The sequence below is a fragment of the Lottia gigantea genome, assembly GCF_000327385.1.
Source record: "Lottia gigantea unplaced genomic scaffold LOTGIsca_31, whole genome shotgun sequence".
Classification (NCBI taxonomy): Eukaryota; Metazoa; Mollusca; class Gastropoda; family Lottiidae; genus Lottia; species Lottia gigantea.
The window spans coordinates 1,241,812-1,264,046 of record NW_008709027.1 but is presented as its reverse complement, the minus strand read 5'-3'; the positions used below and the strand labels follow the sequence as shown (position 1 = coordinate 1,264,046).

Sequence of the window (22,235 nt, the reverse complement as noted above, 5' to 3'; positions counted from 1 at the left end):
CACCTTAGTCCTTGTTTTCTGAGAAACAATACCTGGATTTTGACTTAACACGCTCAATTGATTTGTTCATATGTAACAAGAACTACGTAATTAGTACTAATTATGATATAAAACAGTTAGTGTGTGGGAAACCAGCTAATTACATGTAGGCAAGGATGATAAACAGTTCATGTTGATTATTTCCTGATCAATGTCTACAATAGATACAAAATGACAACTCATATCAACAATTGTGGCATCTCTTTGAAAGTCTGAACAGAAATGTGGTCGCAAGGTTTCAGAATTTAGGCTTAATCGTTTCATTTTGCATGACATGTGACACAGTATGATACATTTTTCGGATATTAACAACACTTGAAGAGTTTCCTTGTTACGTATTGGAGGAAACGGCCATCTATATGAATGTATTTATATGATAAATTAGAGTATAAAAGAAAGGAAATGCATGAGTTTGATTTATTTTGATGTGGATTTTCCGAGGATTGAGTATTTAACATTAAAAATAAGGTAAGACACCTAACGATTTATTTAATTTATTTCAGTACTGTTGGACAAAACCAAGTCCGAAAACGCCTTATTCCGATTTAGAAATATAAAAGTTTGCAGTTTAACCGAACGAGGCTTTAGTTTATAGACGATTGTGTTATCCATCAGAAACAGTTAATTTTTTGTCGGTAGAAAAGATTATGTCGAGAATATATTAGTTAATATATTTGAAATGTTTCTCACGCTATTATTAGTCGACAACCGTCAAATAAAGATAAGGGCAAGGGCCTCACGGAGGCAAATGAATGTTATATACCACAAAGTGCGATAGACCCTCCTTTAGATTGGTAGAGCTTAAATTCATTAGCTGAGAATAATTCATAAATCAATGAGAAATGTGTTTTAATCGAATAAGCTTGCTGAAATTAATTTTGCTATTATGGTCTAAGAAAATTTGATAATAAGCTACATTGGCCATTTTAACATAGCCACGGTAATTTGATCATCTTAATCTATTACTATGCAATCTATATATTTCTTCATGCAGTTTGGATCTGAAATGTGCAGTCCATATGAGTAACAATCTGCATGTTGTCCGGAAAAGAAATTGTTGATCATAATAAATTCCATCTCTAAATCATAAAGAATATTTATAATTACATTTCTTTCACTTCAGAATGATAATAGCTTAATTAGTTCGAGAAAATGGCAGAATCCGTCATGTGGAAATTGTTGCTGTCATTGTGTATACTTGTTGGTACGCCTGTGTTTGCTGGGTACGAACGTTCGTGTAATTTAGAAAGACAACAAGAGGATCCACGAGGACTTTGTGGATCTCAACTAGAATCAATTTTACATAATGTGTGTTTTTATTTAAACAAGAGAGCTTCGCCCAAAGGTATAAGTTAAAAAGAGAAAGTCTTCCTTCTAAAAGAATATTGTTTCTCTATTGTTTGCTTTCAGCATCAGTCTGTAGTATGAAAACCGTGCGTAAATCAGAGCAGGTGCATAATTTCTACTTCTACTGTGAAGTCGAACATACCCTTGCATGCGGTCTGATATTGTCTGATTCCGCAACTGTGTAGCTGCTGCGATTGTTTTCAGTGTGTTGAAAGTGGGCCCTTATACAAGAAAGAGTTAATCAAAAGAAGTTCCAGAGTGCAAGACGTTTATCATGCAAAGTAAGGTGGTAAAGGTGGCTCTCTGTTATACTGATAAAATGTTTTATAAAATAAATTCTATCTTATGTGACAGCAGAGAAGGTGAAGGCTATTCCCGTGAGAATAGGTCATTTGTATACACCCACAGGCAAATGTGGACATATACTGCCCTCGCCCCTGTCTGTCGGTCAACATTTCTTGTGAGTATAATAAAAACTTCAGTTTTTATCTGATTTAATTGGTGTGAGTATTTGTATTGATAAGATCTCAGACAAGTTCAAATTTGACGATTTGACGATGAGTTATTGCCCTTGACAGTTTTCATCCGATTTAAATTAAATTTGGTGTGATCATACATATTGATGAGATCTTGATCAAGTTTGAATTAGGCGATATATCAGTAAACCGTTTTTTATTTATTGCACTTGACTGAAAACCAGAACCATGGTTCACAAATGTATTTATACATGTAGACCTATTTAAGCGCATTTAACAAATGTCTTCTGTATATTTCAGTTGGTCCAGAAAGAGTGAAGAAAAGAATGGATCAGTCAATTAAACTTGACAAATTTAGTGCCTTATCGTTTTTAGTGAAGAGAGGCGATGGATTTGGAAACACTGGAATTACGTGTGAATGTTGTTTAAATCGTTGTAACCTTATTGAACTGTCAAGTTATTGTATTTTGTGAAGCAATTAATGTAAAGTTGTCATAATATTATTGGGTTTCCATTGTACACTTCCTAAAAAGAATGGCTGTCATGCCTGAATAGCAAACTAAGTGGTTTTCTTATTATTTCCCAAATTAAGTCCATGTATACTGTTAATTGAATGTGTATGAACTGATTACATCATATTATGTGGATATTCAAAAAACAACATCAAATCATCAGCTTATCAACTTGCTGCCGACCGTTATTGAATTTATTGTCTTATAAAGTAAAGAATATTAGAATAATAATAAGAAAAAAATTATAACTATATTTATGCCTCGTATTTGTTTCAGTCAAAACCCTCTTCTCCCTAGAGAAATTGTAGAAATCAATTTTATCAACCAACTACAAATGTACCCATGGTAGACCTAGATCATTCTGCTACCAGTATCACGATGGTAGACCATAAATCATTTTAGTACCGGTACCTCAATACTCAGTCAAAGATCATATTAAACTACCAGTATACCTATAATATGTCCTCAGATCATTCGGCTGCATCCCACAACTCTTCTAAAAAAATCAGAATACTTTTCATTAAAAGATCACAAATCAATCTACAGCCAGTATCCTAATTGAAGTAGATAGATTTTTACTTTGAAGCGGGATACTGATGTTGGTTTTACCTTGAAGCGGGATACTGACGTTAGATTGATTTTACTTGGAAGCGTGATACTGGCAGTAGACTGATCTCTCATAGAGGCGGGATACTTGGAGTAGATTGATGTTTACATTAATGAAGCGGGATACTGGCGTTAGATTGATTTTTACATTGATGAAGCGAGATACCGGCGTCAGATTGATTTTACCTGGGAGCATGATACTGGCAGTAGATTGATCTCTCATAGAGGCGAGAGTAGATTGATGTTTCATAGAAGGACACACTGGAAGTAGATTGATTTTGACCTTGAAGCGAGATACTGGCAATAGATTAATGTTTCATACGTTACTTATCCCGTCTTCATTAGCCCACACGGTGCAGAAAAGTAGGACGTAAAACTCCATTCATTTCATTTCATTTAATTTTACTTAGGAGCGTGATACTGGCAGAGGATTGATGTTTCATACTGGCGTTAGATTGATTTTAACTTAAATCGGATACTGGCGCTACATTGATTTTACCTTGAAGCAGGATACTGGCGTTAGATTGATTTTACCTTGAAGCGGGATACTAGCGCTACATTGATTTTACCTTGAAGCAGGATTGATCTTTGATTTGCTAGAGAAATACTACTAGTAAACTAGTATTGGGATACTAGCAGTAGATTGATGTTTGATTTGCTAGAGAGATACTACTAATAAACTAGTACTGGGATACTAGCAGTAGATTTATCTGTGATCTGCTAGAGAGATACTACTAGTAAACTAGTATTGAGATACTTGCCAATGATTTATATGTGATCTGCTAGTGACCCTAGAAGTACAGTGCAAAATGTCCAAAAATGTAATACAAAGAAATAAATTCTATAATTACTTTATCACAGTTAGTTATTTAAATCAATACAGGTTATTGTATATAATAAATAAAATATCAACAATGTACATGAAATAAAATACAGTATATAATCTTAAAATTCTCATTTATCTTCTTTATCATTTAGGCTGTTATACCTGTAAAATAATAATATAATTTGATACAAACCTACAGGTAATTTTATTATATGTTAAACATGATTCCATTGATAGCAATAAGTCTGTTATTAGCAACTTGTATAGTATTACAACATAATAAATATCTTATATATAAGAACTTTTATTGAACTATTACATCAATATGACATCTACTATGACTCCCTTATTAGACATAGTCTGTAGTTAATAATAATAATAATGTTGAACTACAGCTACATCCAGTTACCAAATACTTACTACTATCATCGTTATTTCCATACCAGAACATTTTGGCTTTATTAACTTTATTAATTAGTTTTTGTTGATAAATATTGTTTACCTAAAGGGAGATTGTCCTTTCTTGTTCTAATAATACCAGTAGAACTTGGTGGTCTGGTAGAAATCAATGATGTTCCTGCTGTTCTCTGATAACCTCTGTTCTGGGAAATTCTCTGTTCATATTCTTGAGCTGTTAGGATGGGTGATAAGAGTTAAGGGTAAATAGAAATATTAAACAAAATTACTCATCTCAGGTGTCCAAGAACAAAAATGCTAATAGATGATATAAAAAAATCCTGGAAACCTTCAGCAAACATTTGCATTTCTCGTAGCAAAATTAAAAACTGCACCAACTAAATGTCTGTCCATAGGCTCAAAAAGCCATATACAAAATGATATGAAAAGGATTCTTTATAAAAGTCAATACAGAGTATTTCTATAATGTTATGGTTGATTTAGAAACTTTTTTGAAAGGATATTAGCTCTAACAGGTAGATATAATTTATCAGTTTCTGTAGTAATCTGTAAATTATGTTCTATTCCACCAACACCTGATTCTCCCTCTACACCAACAGCTATAGCAAATAATTCTAATCTTAATTCTGCTCTCATACCAGCAGCTACCTAGAAATTAGATAAGATTGTAATGAGAGTATGTTCACATGAGCAGTGTCATCTTACACATTCATTTTTTATTTCCATCAGTATTTTGAACATTTTCAAAATCTATGCAAATCTGTAAATTCCCAAATATTCCAACAATTTGAATGAAAAAAACTTACAGGTCCTGGTTTATAGATAACCTTTAATCCAGTAGCAGGTGGTGGTTGTTTTATTTTATATCTACATGTATCAACACCAGTATTCTTTAAATACACACTGTAAGAGTATGTATACCCTTCTCTTAATACACCAAAATTCACTTTATCAGGTAGAATATTCAATCCTCTCATATCTTCTAACTCAGCTCTACCTTTCTCAGTAGCTCCTGTTATCATTGTATTCTTTACTTTACGTCTTACTGGTTCTTCAATTTCTAAAAACTACAAACACAAAATATAGAGATTAAAAGAATGAACACTTAAATACATTAGTATCATGTTAGAACATTATTATAGAAACAGAAAGGTGATTTTGTATGAATAATTTTAATAAACAGGGGGCTATATCACCATTACAATTCCATGTGTAAAAATTACATATTTTCAGAGTAATTTGGATTTTAATGGATAATATAAACATGTATGTATTTCTAACAACTTCATATTGGATTATTGCTCATTCAAACTCCAATAGATTTAGTGTATTCAGTTCACTTTCACTTTTATCATACTATTGAAATTAAGAATTCATACCTTAATATTCTTTTCAGCATTTGGTCTAGCACCCATGATAGATTCTGGTAATGAAACAGAGTCAGATCTCGGATCCCCAGTAACAGTTAACCTTAAACTTTTAGTGAATTTATCACTTTCTCTTGAAGGTCCATTAGATGTGGACAGAACTAAATAAAAAAAATAATAAACCAACTTCTGTATCATACTTTAAGAATAGTCCAATTTGCAAGTAACAAGCAATATTTCATTTAACAAAGTCAATGTAACATCCATGCAGACATACACATTATCATGTTTTTTCTTTGTCATCTGTTTACATCCTAATTCGTAAATTTACTAAGACTTACTTGTATCATCATCTTCCTCTTCTTTTATTGTCACACTTTTTCTAATAGATGTCTGATCTCCATCAGAAGGTGTTGAGGTAATACCACCTGCTCGTTTTGGCGTGGGATTTCCTACAAGTCAGAACAAATACAAAATTATGGGTATTGAGGTTTCTACACAAATTCTGTTGAAGAACTAACAGTTCTTATTATTACTAATAAAGGCATATCATGATTCTTACAGCTGATATACTCCACAAATTAATTGCATTTTTATATATAAATATATATATTCTTACCTGGTCTGTAGGGAGCTGATTTTCCTACTTTATTTGGTGTTGGATTTTCAGGTCGTACCGGTGCTGGTGAACCCTGTCCAGTAGCATGAGCTGGAGTTGGGTTCAAAGGTCGAACACCAGATGGTGTTGCATTAGTATCTAAAGTACCAGCTAGAAAGAAATCATATCCAAAAATTTTTAAAGAAAATATTAAAGAATCAATGTCTTAGTATGTCTGATTTGGAAGGTAATTAAAGCCATTCGTTACCAAGGTAACTGTAGATTATATTTACCTGTATATGCAGATATTGGTGTTTCCAGTTTAAGACTTCCTTGACTAACACCATTAACACCTGGAGATACTGATGTCACAGACTGATCACTATTTTCAGATACAACAACAGCTTGAGCTAAAAAAAAAGGCATCCTTAAAAAAAGTCCAATGCAAAACAATAGATCTTATATTCCTAATTATTTCAAAAGAACTATCACAAACTGATCAATATTATGTCTACTGCTTTCAGCCAGGTGTTGTTCATTTTCAAATTGCTATAACACATTGTTTGACCATCTTTTTGCTTTTTCATCAGTCAATTTAGACTATAGACCTGCAGAGCACCAAATTATTATCATTCGTGAATAATGCATAAGGCCTAACTAAATACCGTACATGTTGACCTCAAGAAGTATAATGGAGAAATTAATAGTTTGAACTGAACTACATTACTACTTACATTGTGTTGGTAAACCAGTACTTGGAGTTGGTGGTGTTCTATTAATACTATTATTATCTCCATTAACTACTTCAGTACCATCACTCTTATTTTCTTCATTCTCAACTTTAACTTCTTCTCTACCTTTAGACTATAATGGGAATAACATTGATAAGTATTTTAGAAAATATTTTTACTAAACAGAGACCCTGATCTTCACTTTAATATATACTTCTGATGGATAAGCAAAAAAAGTGAATCTTGAACAAATTAAAGAATAAATTGTAACTTACTTGTAACTGAAAAAATGCCATTCCCAATTCACTATCAAAGTATTTTGGGATAGTTTTATTTCTTAACATAGCTCTTCCTTCAAGTTCTAAAGCAATTTCTTTTTGATCTCTTTCCCAGTCTGAAGCTTTTCTTTTAGGCATTGGTGTTGGTGGTGGACTAGGTTCTGGAGCTGTAGTAGCACTTTCATATATTTCTTTAACAGTTGCTGTAATCAAACATATAACAGTTACCATACGTAATATACAAGAAGTGTATATACAGAAGTACTTCTTTTGGTGGTTTACAAGTTATAGAATACACTTGATTGCTTTAGTATCTGATTTGGACTGTTTTTATAGTTATAATAAAAGATAGAATTTTTGTTATGGTCGTCGACAAAATTAGGTTTCTTTCACCAACATCATCAAGTATTACAAATGATGTGATACCATAGTTGTAACAAATATTTATAAAAAATGTTATAAATTTTGACAGGTGTTTTACCCATTCCAACACAATTGTAGCAAACATATTATCTTATTCTTAAGTTATCATGCTTTTCTTAAGAAATCACCATGCTTACTTGGATCATATGATGGTTGTTCTTGAAGTTCTTCACATCCACTCCCTAACTGCCTAGCAACACTTTTATTTAAATCATGTGCTAGCATCTGTTCTTTTTTACTCCTTGGATCATTAACTTGCATCATTTCAGATTCTTTATTTCTGGCCATTACATATTCAGCATAACTACGTAAACCATTACATAATCTACAACAGTAAAAACAAAATAATAATATCAAGTTCAACAAATTTAACTTTTATTTTGCTGTTTGAAATAATATTTTGGGTTTCAAAGGTTAATGAGTTTACTTACTTGATGCGTAGTGGATCTGTTATAGGCTCGTACTGTACCAATTGTCTTATCTCTAGTATATCTGGACATTTCAATATGGCCACACGTCTTGACGTCTTCTGTGTAGAGCCAATAGCTAGACCTTTACCAACATTAGTACCAAATGGAGGTCCAGGTTTCTTGTATTCTTTAGGAGGTAAATTAGTCAAATCTCTGGATCTGATACCATTAGGTATGATAGAATCCAAATCATAATCTTTAAACCATTGTTGAGATGGTCCACCAAGGAATGGTTTTAAAACATTAATACCAAAAACACCAGGACACTCTGTTATAGGATCTTTACAAACAGCTATAGCTGGATTCTTTTCAGCTACCTCCAAATATTCCTGAACTTCTTTAAATCTTAATAACTCACTACCACTACCATCAGGGTGAATCATGAAGAATCGTGGAGCATGTTGATGATAATGAGTAATATGGTGCTTACTGGATTCAGCTACACTAGACTCTGATGAGAAACCATCTTCTCCATTAGCTAACATTACAGAGAAATCTCCAGTATGTTTGACATTAAAAATATTGCCTTCAGTATCGACAGTTTCACAAATGACATCAGCATTATGACGTAAAACATATTGTAATTCTCTTTGTAAATTATCTTTAGGTCTGTCAAGTCTAGCGTAATATGTAACAGTGCCCTCTGTATCAACTTGTATACGTCCACCATCTATATGTTGTATCATATAAAAACCATCAGGAAACACATTCACACTAGTGTTATTACCAAATATGGTCAGGTTTTCACTGGTAGAACAGTTAAACTCTACAGTAGCATAGGCTGGACATTCAACTTTCACAAATTTGGTAGTTCTTACATCAGAGATGGGAGTTTCACCTGAAAATATTACACCATTTATAGAAAATCAGCTCATACAAGACTATTCTATTAAGACCATCTAAAGAGCAAGAGATTTAGTTGAATACAGACATATATTTTTTTTTCACATGAGCTACAAGGTTGACTAGAATCTAATATGAGAATATGACAGTGGGTGTTGCTATGTAATGTTGTTTAACTTTCTGGATAATGAACAGTATCAACACCAAATGATCCACTATGACTCCTTACAAATTAATGAAATACTAAAGAAGGTCTTATTACAGTACAAACCTGTCTCATCCTCATCATCTAAAGGTACAGCACTCTCACAGTAATAAGTTGTTATACGTGTACCATCACTATGTTCTACTATTGTAGTACCATCAGGATAACTTACTGTTACAACTTTATCATCCCTGGTTGCCATTGACTACAAATTAGAGAGCAGAGTTTCAAAAGTGGACAAAACCCAAAACACAAATATTGAATAAGGACTTTTTGATCATACTTTTTCTGAATAAGCTTGCATTCATATTCTTTTTCTTTGAAGTCTTAGATGTTACGTTCTTGGAAAAGAAATTATTGTATTCATTATTCTGGTGTAAAAACTAAAGGTGGTGAACTATTGAATCAGGTAGAAATCTAAAATTCTAAAAAGGTAACTATACCTGTCTTGTTTCAGGATCAGAAGCTAGACAGATCATAACTGGTTTTAAATCTTCAACAGTACCATCAGTTCGTACTGAATACTTCTCACCATTAGGATAAGTTGTTATCCATCGACATTTCTTTTCTTCTTCATCAACAGGAGCTTCTTCTTGTTTCTTAGCTGATAAATTTTTACTACTTCCTTTAGATCTTACATCTAAAAATAAAAAACAGCTTCCGTTAATTTCAAATTGAGAAAGGCTAATTCTTAGTTTAGAGCAGAAAACATCTGGCCAAAAAATACCTTGAGAACCTAAGTTTCTATCCTTGTGAAATATATATATGAACTAAGCTTACTTTTCTTAGTAGGTGAATCACTGCGTCCACTAGTATTTCTCTGTGGTGAACTGTTTCTACTGGATGCTAATGGCCATTTACCAACTCTACTACTAATAGTACCATCAGCATATAATACCTTCAATATGTCAATATGAATGAAGTAATAAAACAATCTATGTAAACTAAAGACATTTCCAGATGGAACAGCTGTATGAAAAAACTGTTGCTTGGTTACGTCAAATGGCAGTTGTTGGATCTAACTTTCGGCGGAAAGTCTGAAGACATTAAACAATTCATCTTATCATTTTAATCCAATGAGTACAAATAATCTTGGAAAGATCAATGCCATGAGGTTTAACAGAGAGTATAAATTATAAAGCAAGTATTAAACTCTTACCTCAACTGTACCATCTACCATAGTTTTAACCACAGTACCATCAGATGCTATAACACGAGATTGTTCACTTAACATATATTTCTTTCTTCTGGATTCACAAGCTTGTATACCTTTAGTTTTATATGGGTAGGATTGTTTTACTAGTAGTCTTCTATCCAATACTGAATCAGCTTTAATACCTACATAAATAGACAAATAAATAATCATATAGACCAACATTTAAAAAAAGAATTTTGGAATTAAATGATATGAAGAACAGGTAACATAAACAAAATGAAATAATCACACAAAGTTGCATATCAATGGGGATGTTTCACATAAAACAGTCAGTGTGAATTACGAAAATTGTTATACCAAAGGAATAAGAAACATTGCATTTGATATTTCAGCAATTAAACACTTCTCAAAAGTTTATCATGTTAAAACTTTACCTATAGAACTCTCAAGGAAATATCTAACATGTAGACCGTCAGGACAAGTTAGAAATAGTTGTTGAAAGCTTTGATTTGATGAATTTTGATCATCTTTTGTATCTTCTTCTTTGTCACCATCTTCAGCCTTATAAATAAATTGTAAACATTTCAGTCTTAATACAATTAAAAAGGTTATTTTTGGAAAAGATTTTCATGTAAGAAATAAATTCACAAAACAGTGTCGACTCTCACCCTGTAATACCTACCTTATCAATATAAAATTGAAGCTGGAATTTTTATGTCAGAAAGCAAAGAACAACATTATGAATTTGATACTGATATTCAATCACTGGAAATGTCTTTCCATTCCATATATATACCTGTATTTGTGGGGGTTCTGGTGTTGGAACTCCTTTCTCTTTCGTCTTTTCACCTTTTTTACCTTTACCTGGTGAAGCTGGTTGTGATACTGGTGTAGGACTTGATACTGGTGGCATGTATGGTTGAGGTTCATATTTTTTACCTGAAAGTTTTATAATATATATTAAAATTTCTGAATAATAAATGGTCTACTGTTATTTAAAATTTGATATAAGAATAAGACATGATGGTACTTGAAAAGTACTGGTTAACATTGTATTCCAAACAACAATCTTACCTTCTGGCACCTCTCCTGTAGAACCAAACTGAGATACAGCTAGAGTCATACCATCATTTAATGTAGCAGTCACAGAACCAAACGAACTCTTTACGACTTTTTTACCTTCCGCACCTGCCAATAAGTGATTTTCATAAGTCAATGATAGCAATAAATCAGGAGCAATCAAAATTGCCAAAAATCACGTTGTTATGGAAAATCCAAATATTCACAAGCAATAAAATTATTTCAAGCAAATTCAATGACAACTGAGACAAGATAATGTTTCAGCGAGGGAGGGGAGAAATTTCTAAACCTTTGTTTGTTGACATCAGTCTTTTTCTCTCAATTTAGTATGGTGATATAAAATGTCAAATAACATTGATAAATATAAATATTTTAGAATATTAGATAGTAGAAACAACTATGTACCATCTTTTTCAAACTTCTCCTGCTCACATTTTTCAGGTAAATCTTTCTTTTCCTCTTCTTCATCTTTGTCAAGTTGCTGTTCTTCTTCTTCATCTTCACTGATAATCTCATCTTCCTTTGGTTCTAGTATATGTACTGAGAATATATGACCATCTTTTAGTACTGTACTATTGATGCTAGTGGTACCTGTAGAATTAGAAATTAAACACATTTAACTACCAACTCCAGAAATTCAAGCTCACTGATGTCCTTATGTTCTATACTTCAGAAGTACTAATGGCTATGCCATACAATGTACACACAATTTTTAACTTAGCAAGGCATTGACTTGTAAGTCTATAAATCTATCACTTACTGAACCTTGATTGTCAAACTTTATATTCAAATAGTCAAATGTTTTGTGCTTAAAGGAAAAAAGAAAACATGAACAATAACAGTGTGGAACCAAAAAACGACTCTGAATTATAGGAGATCTTAATGCTTCTCTACAACTGTATATAATTTAAATTACCTTGAACAAATTCTGTTCGTTCCACTCTAATTTGTCCTCCATCAGATGGAAATAATGATGTCGTTATACCAGAAACATGGATTAGATTATTACCTACATCAAACCCTGTAAACTGAAATAATAACATACTTCATAAAAAAACAGTTCCAAGTTTAACTACAACTTGATTTAGTATTCCTCAACATAATGGATAACACCTTATGATTTACTAAATTCAATGGTATCCAAGTAATCAATGTGCAACATTATGTAAAATTAAAATATTAATCAAAACCAAAAAATTTACTCACTGGCCAATATTTTTCTTCTTCATGTAAATCTAATGGAATAGATTCTTGTTGAGGTTCAATTTCTTTCGTAGATGTTTTGGATTTAGCACTTCCTCTAGATCCAGGTCTCTTCTTTTCCTTCTCTTCTTTCTCTTCCTATTAAAGGAAAAAAAAATGTTGGAAACAGTTTTTATGTGGCAGTGGAAAGGCCTAGTCAGAAGCTCAGTTGAATTGTTGTCGACTTGGACATTAGTTGCCATGGATTCATATATTTCCCCTTCAAGGTCATACATGTGTCAAGGTATAAAATTTCCTGTTACATGGTCACTTTAATCTGCACCTTAACAGCATGTATATTACCTTTTTCTGACTGCTCTTAGATCTCTTCATTTGACTCAGTCTTTCTTTCTCTTCCTCCTCAGCTTTAATTTTATCAGCTTCTTCTTTCTGAGCTTTTAAGGAGCCTGCCCTGATAAACTGAGAACTCTTTTCACTAGCAAGTTTCTCTACACTACTATTTCTTGAGGTCTTTGGACTCTTAGTGCGAGCTGCAAAACAAATTGTACATAAAACAAACTAGAAGACCAATATCTTCCAAAATTCAATTCATTTCTTTTTATACATTTTGATGTCAAAGCCTTAGAACTCTACATATTTAGAAGTATAGGCTTACCTCTAGATGATTTTTTAGGAGAATCGGGTTGTTTCATTTTTTCAGCTAATAAAGCAGCTGCTTCATCTTCAAATTGAAGTTTTTCAACCTCTTTCGATAACATTTTAGCATCATATTCAGCTTGTTTCTCTTTTAACCATTCACCAATAGATTCTTGTACATATTCTATATAATTCCTGTAAAACACAAGTTATATAATAGTCTATCCTCTATAGCCAACTAGTGCATGTATTGTCTTGATATATCATGATTATGTCTTAACCCTTTCAACCCTAGCCATCAGTCTACAAGCCACAATATCATGCAATTTTTACTCAAGCTACAGATAATCTTATTATCTATCTATCTATTGAAACCACTCTTTAGAATGAACATTCCTTTGACTTAATGTATCCTTTTCCTTTCTAATAATGAGGACATTTGCACCAGTAGCATTATTGTTTGTTTAATAAAAAAGATAAAATTTAAAGAAATATGTTACCTAAATCCCATATTGGAATGTAATTCAGTATGCCAATCTACATGACTCTGTAATTCTGAATTATGTGGAGAATGTAGAACTAACATCAAGGAATGGTCTCTTTTATTATAATAGGTATTAACAAATGGCAGATAATATGCTGCATCTCTCAAAACCTGTAAAAATATTTTAAAACTTTTATACAAGTAACTATACAAGTTAAATCACTAAAGGACAATATTTTTGTCAAAAAGACAAAATTATTAATTATCATAATTAACATATTACCTGCAGTAACACATTAGGTTCATAATATTCAGAAATACAGAATTCATCTAAATTACGTTTCTGAGCGTCCACTACTTCCATCATACTATCTTCTATAGTCTTTTCTTTTATATCTTCTTCTTTTATTCCTTCAAATTCTTTCAGTTCATCTGCATTTAATGGCAGTGGTTCACCTTCCTCTTTCATAAAGTGAACTGAAGAACAATAGAAATCCTGATAAAATCAAGAATACACAAGATAGCTTGCCAGGCAAGGTAACATATACGCCCACTACCAGCTGTCCAGAAATGATAACAAAATATTTAGTGGCTTAATAATGAATTTTCAAATAATCTTAATATCATCTATAAGTCAAGGCAAAAACCTGTTCATAAAATTAACAACAAATTCAAACATGAACAATGTTTCATCGTTGTACACACAAGGGCAACAACTCGGAAACTGTTCATCCAATTATTACCAATTTCTAACTTAACCGAGATCTCATTAATATATACATGCATCTAGTTTCATCAAGATTGGATAAAAACTGTAGTCTCTATCGTGCCTGCAGGCTGAATTTGACAAGTTTTTACTAAGTCAAGGGCAATAACTATGAACCCTTCATCCGATTGTTACCAATTAAGAACTTGACTGAGATCTGATGAACATATACATGCATACCTAGTTTCATCTAGGTTGGATAAAAACTGTAGTCTCTATCGTGCCTACAAGCCAAATTTGACGCGTTTTTACTAAGTCAAGGGCATTAACTCCAAGACCATTCATCCGATTATTATGAATTTCGAACTTGACTGAGATCTCATCAATATATACATGCATACCAAGTTTCATCAAGATCAGATAAAAACTGTTGTCTGTATTGTGCCTACAAGCCAAATTTGACGCGTTTTTACTAAGTCAAGGGCAATAGCTCTGGAACCGGTCATCCAATTATTACCAGTATCGAACATCAATATATACATGCATACCAAGTTTCATCGAGATCGGACAAAAACTATAACCTCTATCGCGCCTACAAGAAATGTGAATGGACGGACGGACCGACGGACAGGAGCGATGGCAATATACGTCCAAATTTCCATGTGGGTGTATAAAAAACCAGCGTTCTATAGTCATAAATAACACTAACTCAGAAACAAGCCAAGCCATAATGATACTGTGTAATTTGATAATTGGTTGTGAATCACAGCTGTGCTGAAACAGAAATTGTATGTGGATATCTGGTTTTTTGGATTGTCAGAAAGCAGTTAAATGAGGCTCCACTGTATTTCCGTATTGTTGATTTCTCATTTCTGTTCAGTGAAATTTTAAGTTACCTCTTAGGATCTAACTCAAAGGTGTGGAACTTTTTTCCCTTTTCCCAGAAGTATTGAAATAGATTGTAAATTAAAAATATATGTTAAGATAAAATTAGTTATCATTAATTAATATACCGTATATTAAGAAAAAGACATCTTCTTACCCGAGTTACTTCTAGACCGTCCACCATGAGTAGGAGACTGAGATCTAGACCTAGGTTTTAATATTCCTTTCTTACTATCAGAGGATGAAGGCCTAGATTTAGTCTGAGATACATTATCTATTATATCATCTACAAAACCAACTCTTGATGACCTAGTTTCTGGTACTACCATATCATTATCTTAAAGAGAATAGACACAGTTTCGAATATGATAATAATACAAATTAGATCTGACATCAGCATTTTTCTTCTTTGAACTTTCTCTCTAAGTTTGAAATTCAGGGTTCAATCCCTGGACAGTTGGAAATTGAAAAAAAGTAAGCTAATGTTTATGTGCCGACACACCTCAAGGTAGTGTCCATCTTCATGAGTCCAATCAGGTGCAGAAAAGAACATTGGAATATTCCATGTCATTTTTCATACTATGTACTGTACTATCACACTATTCTCATACTACTGTTAATAATAATTTAGGCTTATGTAAATAGAAGCCAAATGTATATTTTTGTGGCCTTTCTTTTCAGACCTTTTTCTTTCTAAAATAATCAAAACACAAACTCACTTATTTTTTCTTCATAAGAAGAAGCAGATGACTCTGAAGGAACTTGTATATCAAGATGTTTTTCATGATGTGGTATCATTCCTTTAAAGAATGGATAAGGATCATCCCAGGGTATAGCAGAATGTTCCAGACCTTCCCCTTCTAATGTCATTATAAAACCATTAGAATCTGTTGTAGTAAGATCCATACACTCAAATAAAAACTGTTTAAACGCTCTGTCTATTTCTAAATTACACAAAAAATAAAAAATTAGATTTGACAAGTTTAAGCTTAACTGTCTAATGGAATATATTAAGGTACATTTGTTCAAATAACTCTTTGAGCTCATTCTTATTTCTTCACAAAATTTAGCATCAAAATGTCTTAGAAAAAATCAAAATATATATATCAAAATTTATTGTAGGAATAGAAAAAAAATTCATACCAGCTTGGGTCATCATTTCATTAGCACAGAAATGGATGAGTTCCTGTAATCTGGCTGCTCTTTCTTTAGCTACAGGTGTGGTTGGTCTCTCTAATTTTACCACTTCACTAAATGGTGAAAACTGTAACATGTCTTCTTCAACTTGTTTAGGATCCAGAGAATACTGTGGTTTAAGGTGATGACATCGTACTGTATTTTCATCATGATAGTTCATTAATAATGGTTGAGGAGGTGCATTAGGTGGGATCTCTGGTAAATCCATTGTTTCTCCTAATGACTGCAAATAATTACAAACAGTTTAACTTCAATACAATTCAAATGAAATTAAAAGAACTAGAACATACTATTCATTGAGTTAATAACTCTCGACTATTGTGAACAAAACTTCAATTAACAAAAAAAAGATTTTTAACGAGTCTTTTCAAATGATTTTATCATTGAATACATTCTAAAACAAAAGAACAAATAAAAACAAACTTATATTGCTTTGTCCTAAAGTGACAGGTACGCCATTTTGGGGGGTTAATTTGAGTTTTGAAAATATGTAAATAGCCTTCAGTACTAGAAATGTACGAAAATCCCATAATTCCTTCAAATATATCTCAAACTAGGAATTTTACTCACTATTTCTATATATGTTTTTTCTATATATCACAAGACAGTTGTCATCTTTACATTGAAATGCAGATAATTCTGGACACACATGAATTTGAAGGCTCAGATTTTGACGGTGAGCTGTGAATACTATTATTGATTGGCTTAGCTAAAAAAATTCCCGTTTCTGAGAAACTAGTATGATTGGTCAAAAACAATGGCATACCTGTTCCTTTAAAACACACTTCAAATCAATAGCATATGGTTTATATTTAATTAAATTACTGAAAATAAATAAGCTTAGACTTACTTTATGTTCATCCTCTGATAGAGCTAGTTTAAAAGCCATAGAACTGAGATATGAGGCAAGTTGTGGATTTAAACCATCAGAACGTTGTGGTGGTACTTGTTCACTGGGTGGCTCTTTATTTTCTTCTGTAGCAACAACCTGTGAGACAACATAAAATGTAATTATCATGTAATACTCACTAATCTATTAGCTATGCAAGTAATTATCTGGCATGAAACTCTGATATATATTATCTGGCATGAAACTCTGATATATATTATCTGGCTTGAAACTCTGATATATATTATCTGGCATGAAACTCAGTCAAATTTATAGCCATCAAACAATTTTGGGTGGGCTATATTTTATTCATTTAATACCCCAGTTCATTTAAATAACAAAATTAATGGAAAAGATTCACATCAAGAAGTTTATTTAAGGACCAGCTGGCAGAAAGGATCTCATGTTTATTACCTGTTCCAACATACAATGTAAAATCAAAGGTACACTGGCACTTTCTTGTGGCACACAGTTCATCAAATCACTATAATATCTCATATCAACAGATGGTGCTTCAGTGGCACTATCAGGTGGTAATGCTGTAGCACTGACAGGTGCAGCACCACCAGGTGCAGGTGTAGCAGCAGAAGCAGTTGACTGTCCATCTAAAAACATTCAAAATAGAATCATAGGATCATCAGTAAAATATATATCGGAGTATAATACAAACTTAAACCAATATATATATATATATATTGCATTGACAAATTGAATATACTGTAAATTAATTAACTGAAATTTGACAGACTGCTAGGAAAAACAAAAGAGTAAAGGTTTATGTTTAGTTACCTATATGTTGTATATGAGGTTGACCAACTACTGGTACATGAGATAATTTTAAATTCTCTAAATAGGTGTGATACAGTCTTCTTGAATCTATTAAATCATATATTTTACAGGCTACATCTTCAAATAGCGTAGTACAGAAATTCAGCTGAAATGCAATTAGATTAAATGAAAAGCTTAACACATTTTTCTTGTAGATCATTTCTTGTAAGATTTTTATTTTTGACAGCCCTGTTAATATTGCTCCAATGTTAAGGAACTTCATAATAGAAATAAGTCTGATTTTATTATATTGAATTATAAAAATCATGATTGAGCAGTTTGACTCTTAGATTCAAGCGAAACAAACCTTTTGTTCAGGATCTTCTATATTACTAGGAAATAAAATAGTTTTTATTTCATAATCTAATATAGCGATATCATGTAGTTTAGAATTATCAGAATTCTTCTGTAAAACCAGCAAAATATCTTTCCAAAACTTCTTTAATTCTTTCTTTAATTGTTTTCTCTCTTCTTTCAAAATTAGCTCTGCATCTGAAACATTATGATTACAAAAGTTATCAGTGTTACTCAAAAGGTGTGAAAATAAAACAGTTGTGTCTTTATGAATAATTAGGTGGACGAGCTCAAGTAGGGGCCAAAAATTGTCTAGGGGGAACTCAATGATAAAAAAATGTGAAATTTCAGAGAGGGCCAATGCTTGGCCAACCATATCAAAATAATCTTCAAAAAGTTCATGCTCATCCTTTACTGAGTCATCCATTTATACTCACTGGCTGCCTTTTCATCAGGATTATTTTCTGTTGATGGTTGTTGAAAGATGGAGTAATCTTGTGATGAGATACGTAATATACAGTCTACATTAATACCAACTTCACTCAGATGAGTAAATAAATGTGGTTGATGGAAACCATAAATTATAACATAATGTTGAGCTCCATCATCTGGCTCATCATCTACAAATAAATCATAACATTTTCTTATTTTGATTTCCAGAAATAATTGTCAAATATAGTTTACAAAATCAGTAGCAAATATTGAAAATCAAGTTTACTGACATATAGACATTACAATAAATAAAACTGAGTAAGCAACATTAGTAAATTCTCAAACAATTATAATCATAAAACTGAAATGTCTTTCATAGTATACTTTCAAAGTAGACCCTTGCAGACATTAACCAGCTTCATAATTATTTTTCAAAAACGTGATCCGAATGAAACTTACCAAGAAATTTACTTTCAACATCTTCCTCTCCACGTTTTCTAAGTTTACTGCCTTCTTTAGCTGATGGAGGTTCAGGTGTCTTTTTACCACCTTTTTTACTGGGTGACTTTCCTCTGTCTTTACCACCTTTATCTTTTTTCCCTTTATCTTGACCTGATGCAGCCTATAAATAGAATTAATAATATGCCAAATGCTCTTAACCAGGACCATTTTAAGCTGATAATGCTACCAACTGTTTAAGTACCTTAAACTAGATCTCTGGTCAGACTATAAATTTTCATCTATACCCAAAACTCCCAATGTTTCAAGTACCTTAATTCTGGAGTTTCTTCTCTAGGTAAGTGAGCAATATCATTTTACTTACTGTCTGCACAAGTTTGTTAGTACCAATATATCAAAGTTTAATTTTAATACAAGCTTATAAACACTACTGATAGTCTTACAATATCATTTCAAACAGAAAAAAACAGACTTTCTTCCCAGACATTGCAACCAAAAATGTCCTGTAATCAAATTTCAAAGTAATAGCATGTTTATATTTTTATAACCCAAATTCAATCTTATACTAACAGTACTATTTCTAACCTGATTTTCCATTATTCAAAATTTTCATTTCAAGGTGAGAGTATGAAGTAGATATGCGTTTAGTTTCAAGTTCCAGTAACTATATTGTCTATAGAAGCCAGATATGAACAAATAGAAAAATGTTAACGGAGAATTCAAGCCATTTTGATTAAATTAATAAGCATTCATATAGCAAACACTCTGTAACATGACATCTTACACAGCACAATATCTATGTACATACATGTACATGCACATAAATAAAAATAATCGGAGTGATTCATGACAACATTAAAACATATAGACTTTGTTATTTCACCACAACATTCCTTACCTCTGGTGCATTTGCCTGACAATACAAGAATGGCATTATAAAGGATCAAATATCATTTAGTGCCATAAATCAGTAATAACAAAATAAAAAAAACAGTATTTCTTTTTTGACATAATTTTTTTGTAATTTATTGTAGATATATTGTGTAAAAAGTAATTGAAATAGTAAAGCTTGACAAAGAAATTGTTGTTTAGTTAATGTAATTTTCCTTATCTTAAATCAAATCTAAAGTAAAAACTGAACGTAGCTGAAATTAAACAGGTATGACTGGATTTTTATTCAATATCAATATTTAAATATTAAAACAGAACCTAAAAAAACATGTTCTTACTAGGAATTTCACACTATGTGATCTTCAGACAACTGACCTATCTTCAGCCTGTGTTCCTACTGAAATAAGTAGGACATATTCTCATGTGTATTGTATAAATTCATTTTGACTCACCTTCTTTTCAAGCTCCCGTCTTTTTAAATCTTTTTGTTTAATATTCAGTAGTCTGTATTTGATGAGCTTGGCCAGTAGAGGTAGAGGTATCTCATCTCCAAGATCAAGATGTAATTTACATGCCTCACAAATTTCAAAATTTTGAGGATTTTCTTTGGTCTTTTTAACTTTTGGATTTCCAAGATCTTGCACCTGCATTGAAAAAAATATAGAATAGCATTAAGAAATTTATCATCTCTGACTAAACAGTCAGTCATAACATATCTAATAGTAACTAGCTTAGATGCAATTACGAACAATTCATGAACATTATATCATCAATCTATAACCTTATACTAGGTGTTACTAAAAAATAATACTTGAAATTACCTACCTCTTGTATCAAATCGTCTTTACTAATAAGACTAAACAATTTTCTAGTACCACCTAAAACAGCTTGTCCCAATAATTTTATATGTGAATAATCCTCTGGTGAATTCCCAACCACAAAAGTTATATTTGATTTCCAATTCTCCTGTAAATGATAAATTTAATTATTAAAACTTCAAAAACTTAATACATCTAACAAAACTTTGATTTTCTTGTTATAATAATCAGTTTCAGTTTAAATGAAATTAATCTACATATTTCAGTACAAAACAAACAAACAGTAAATATGACTTCTTTCGTTAGTTTGATTTGGGTTTGAAAAGATTTTAATCACAGCCATAAAAAGGTCTCATTATTACAAGATCTAGTGTCAACAAATAAGCTTATGCAATTTATTGACTTATTTACGGTAAGGTGCAGGATGGCCAACAATTATATATGTTGAAAAAAGTCCAACTGCTTTAAGGGTCTTATATATAATATAGGGCCTCATAATAGGGTCTCAATGCGCTTTAATAAATAGCGAAAAATTTTGCACCTGTTTCAGTTGTTAAACCTTCTCACAAAAGGTGAATGAATAAAAATATGGCTAGACTACTTTTTATTTTACATTCTTGAATATTGATCAGAAAATACAAAAATTGTAGGCCTACAACTTCAATGTCTACAAGATGTCTTTGACGAAAAACATGAGTTTTCACCAATTTTTCATAAATCTTCAATCTTATGTCCTTGAAATTATACATAATATATATTATTTCCAAAGCGGTTGAAGCTTTTGGACAACAAAACAGACAAAAAATAGTCGTTCTACCTCTTCTAATGGCGTTGATTGCAAAGCAATATCCCATTTAGATCCTCCTTGTGGTGCTGTTCCACTTTTTACACGTTTTCCAGCCTTAGACATGTTTAAAAATTGTTTGAAAGTGGTATCATTCGGAGTTGATTCAAGCAAAGAGAAAAATAACTATTCCTTGGTAGCCATCTTGTTTGTTGTTGCTATGCATGAACGCATGCCCAGTACTTATTTCCGTTAGATTATTTATCCAGTAGTGTATATGTACCCGATCTATCCAGTCGTTTAGATAAAGTGAAAGTATACTGTAGGTGTCATGACGTCTTGATCACTTGAATAT

At 32.0% G+C, this 22,235-nt stretch overlaps 2 protein-coding genes across 2 annotated transcripts; one reads left to right on the top strand and one right to left on the bottom strand.

Moving 5' to 3' along the window:
- Positions 1-481: 481 nt before the first annotated feature.
- Positions 482-2,423, top strand: LOTGIDRAFT_232734 (hypothetical protein). The gene is made up of 3 exons (XM_009057760.1): positions 482-507; positions 1,163-1,384; positions 2,163-2,423. The coding sequence occupies exons 2-3, from the start codon at positions 1,192-1,194 to the stop codon at positions 2,333-2,335; spliced, it is 366 nt and encodes a 121-aa protein (XP_009056008.1). The 5' UTR covers positions 482-507; positions 1,163-1,191; the 3' UTR covers positions 2,336-2,423.
- Positions 2,424-3,816: 1,393 nt separating this feature from the next.
- LOTGIDRAFT_232733 (hypothetical protein) lies at positions 3,817-22,082 on the bottom strand. Its single transcript, XM_009057759.1, has 40 exons — positions 21,914-22,082; positions 21,104-21,244; positions 20,731-20,922; positions 20,286-20,300; positions 19,388-19,550; positions 18,934-19,116; positions 18,510-18,694; positions 18,164-18,308; positions 17,789-17,979; positions 17,336-17,473; positions 16,432-16,708; positions 16,008-16,232; positions 15,446-15,625; positions 13,981-14,174; positions 13,714-13,868; positions 13,233-13,408; positions 12,920-13,107; positions 12,581-12,715; positions 12,291-12,402; positions 11,780-11,965; positions 11,369-11,482; positions 11,091-11,233; positions 10,729-10,855; positions 10,298-10,476; positions 9,919-10,036; positions 9,582-9,778; positions 9,205-9,343; positions 8,579-8,928; positions 8,052-8,407; positions 7,758-7,945; positions 7,195-7,400; positions 6,923-7,052; positions 6,482-6,598; positions 6,210-6,359; positions 5,932-6,042; positions 5,603-5,751; positions 5,030-5,290; positions 4,727-4,871; positions 4,309-4,449; positions 3,817-3,968 (listed from the first exon to the last, which is right to left on the bottom strand). The coding sequence occupies exons 1-40, from the start codon at positions 22,004-22,006 to the stop codon at positions 3,955-3,957; spliced, it is 6,609 nt and encodes a 2,202-aa protein (XP_009056007.1). The 5' UTR covers positions 22,007-22,082; the 3' UTR covers positions 3,817-3,954.
- Between the last annotated feature and the right edge of the window lie 153 nt (positions 22,083-22,235).

What these genes read in the sequence shown, in the direction of transcription:
- LOTGIDRAFT_232734 (XM_009057760.1), top strand. Translation starts at nt 1,192, where the DNA reads ATGGCAGAATCCGTCATGTGGAAATTGTTGCTGTCATTGTGTATACTT. An exon ending in CAAGAGAGCTTCGCCCAAAG is followed by an intron (nt 1,385 to 2,162) that starts GTATAAGTTAAA and finishes TGTATATTTCAG; the next exon opens with TTGGTCCAGAAAGAGTGAAG.
- LOTGIDRAFT_232733 (XM_009057759.1), bottom strand. Translation starts at nt 22,006, where the DNA reads ATGTCTAAGGCTGGAAAACGTGTAAAAAGTGGAACAGCACCACAAGGA. An exon ending in TGAAATGATGACCCAAGCTG is followed by an intron (nt 16,233 to 16,431) that starts GTATGAATTTTT and finishes TGTGTAATTTAG; the next exon opens with AAATAGACAGAGCGTTTAAA. An exon ending in AAGAAGAAAAATATTGGCCA is followed by an intron (nt 12,403 to 12,580) that starts GTGAGTAAATTT and finishes TTATTATTTCAG; the next exon opens with TTTACAGGGTTTGATGTAGG.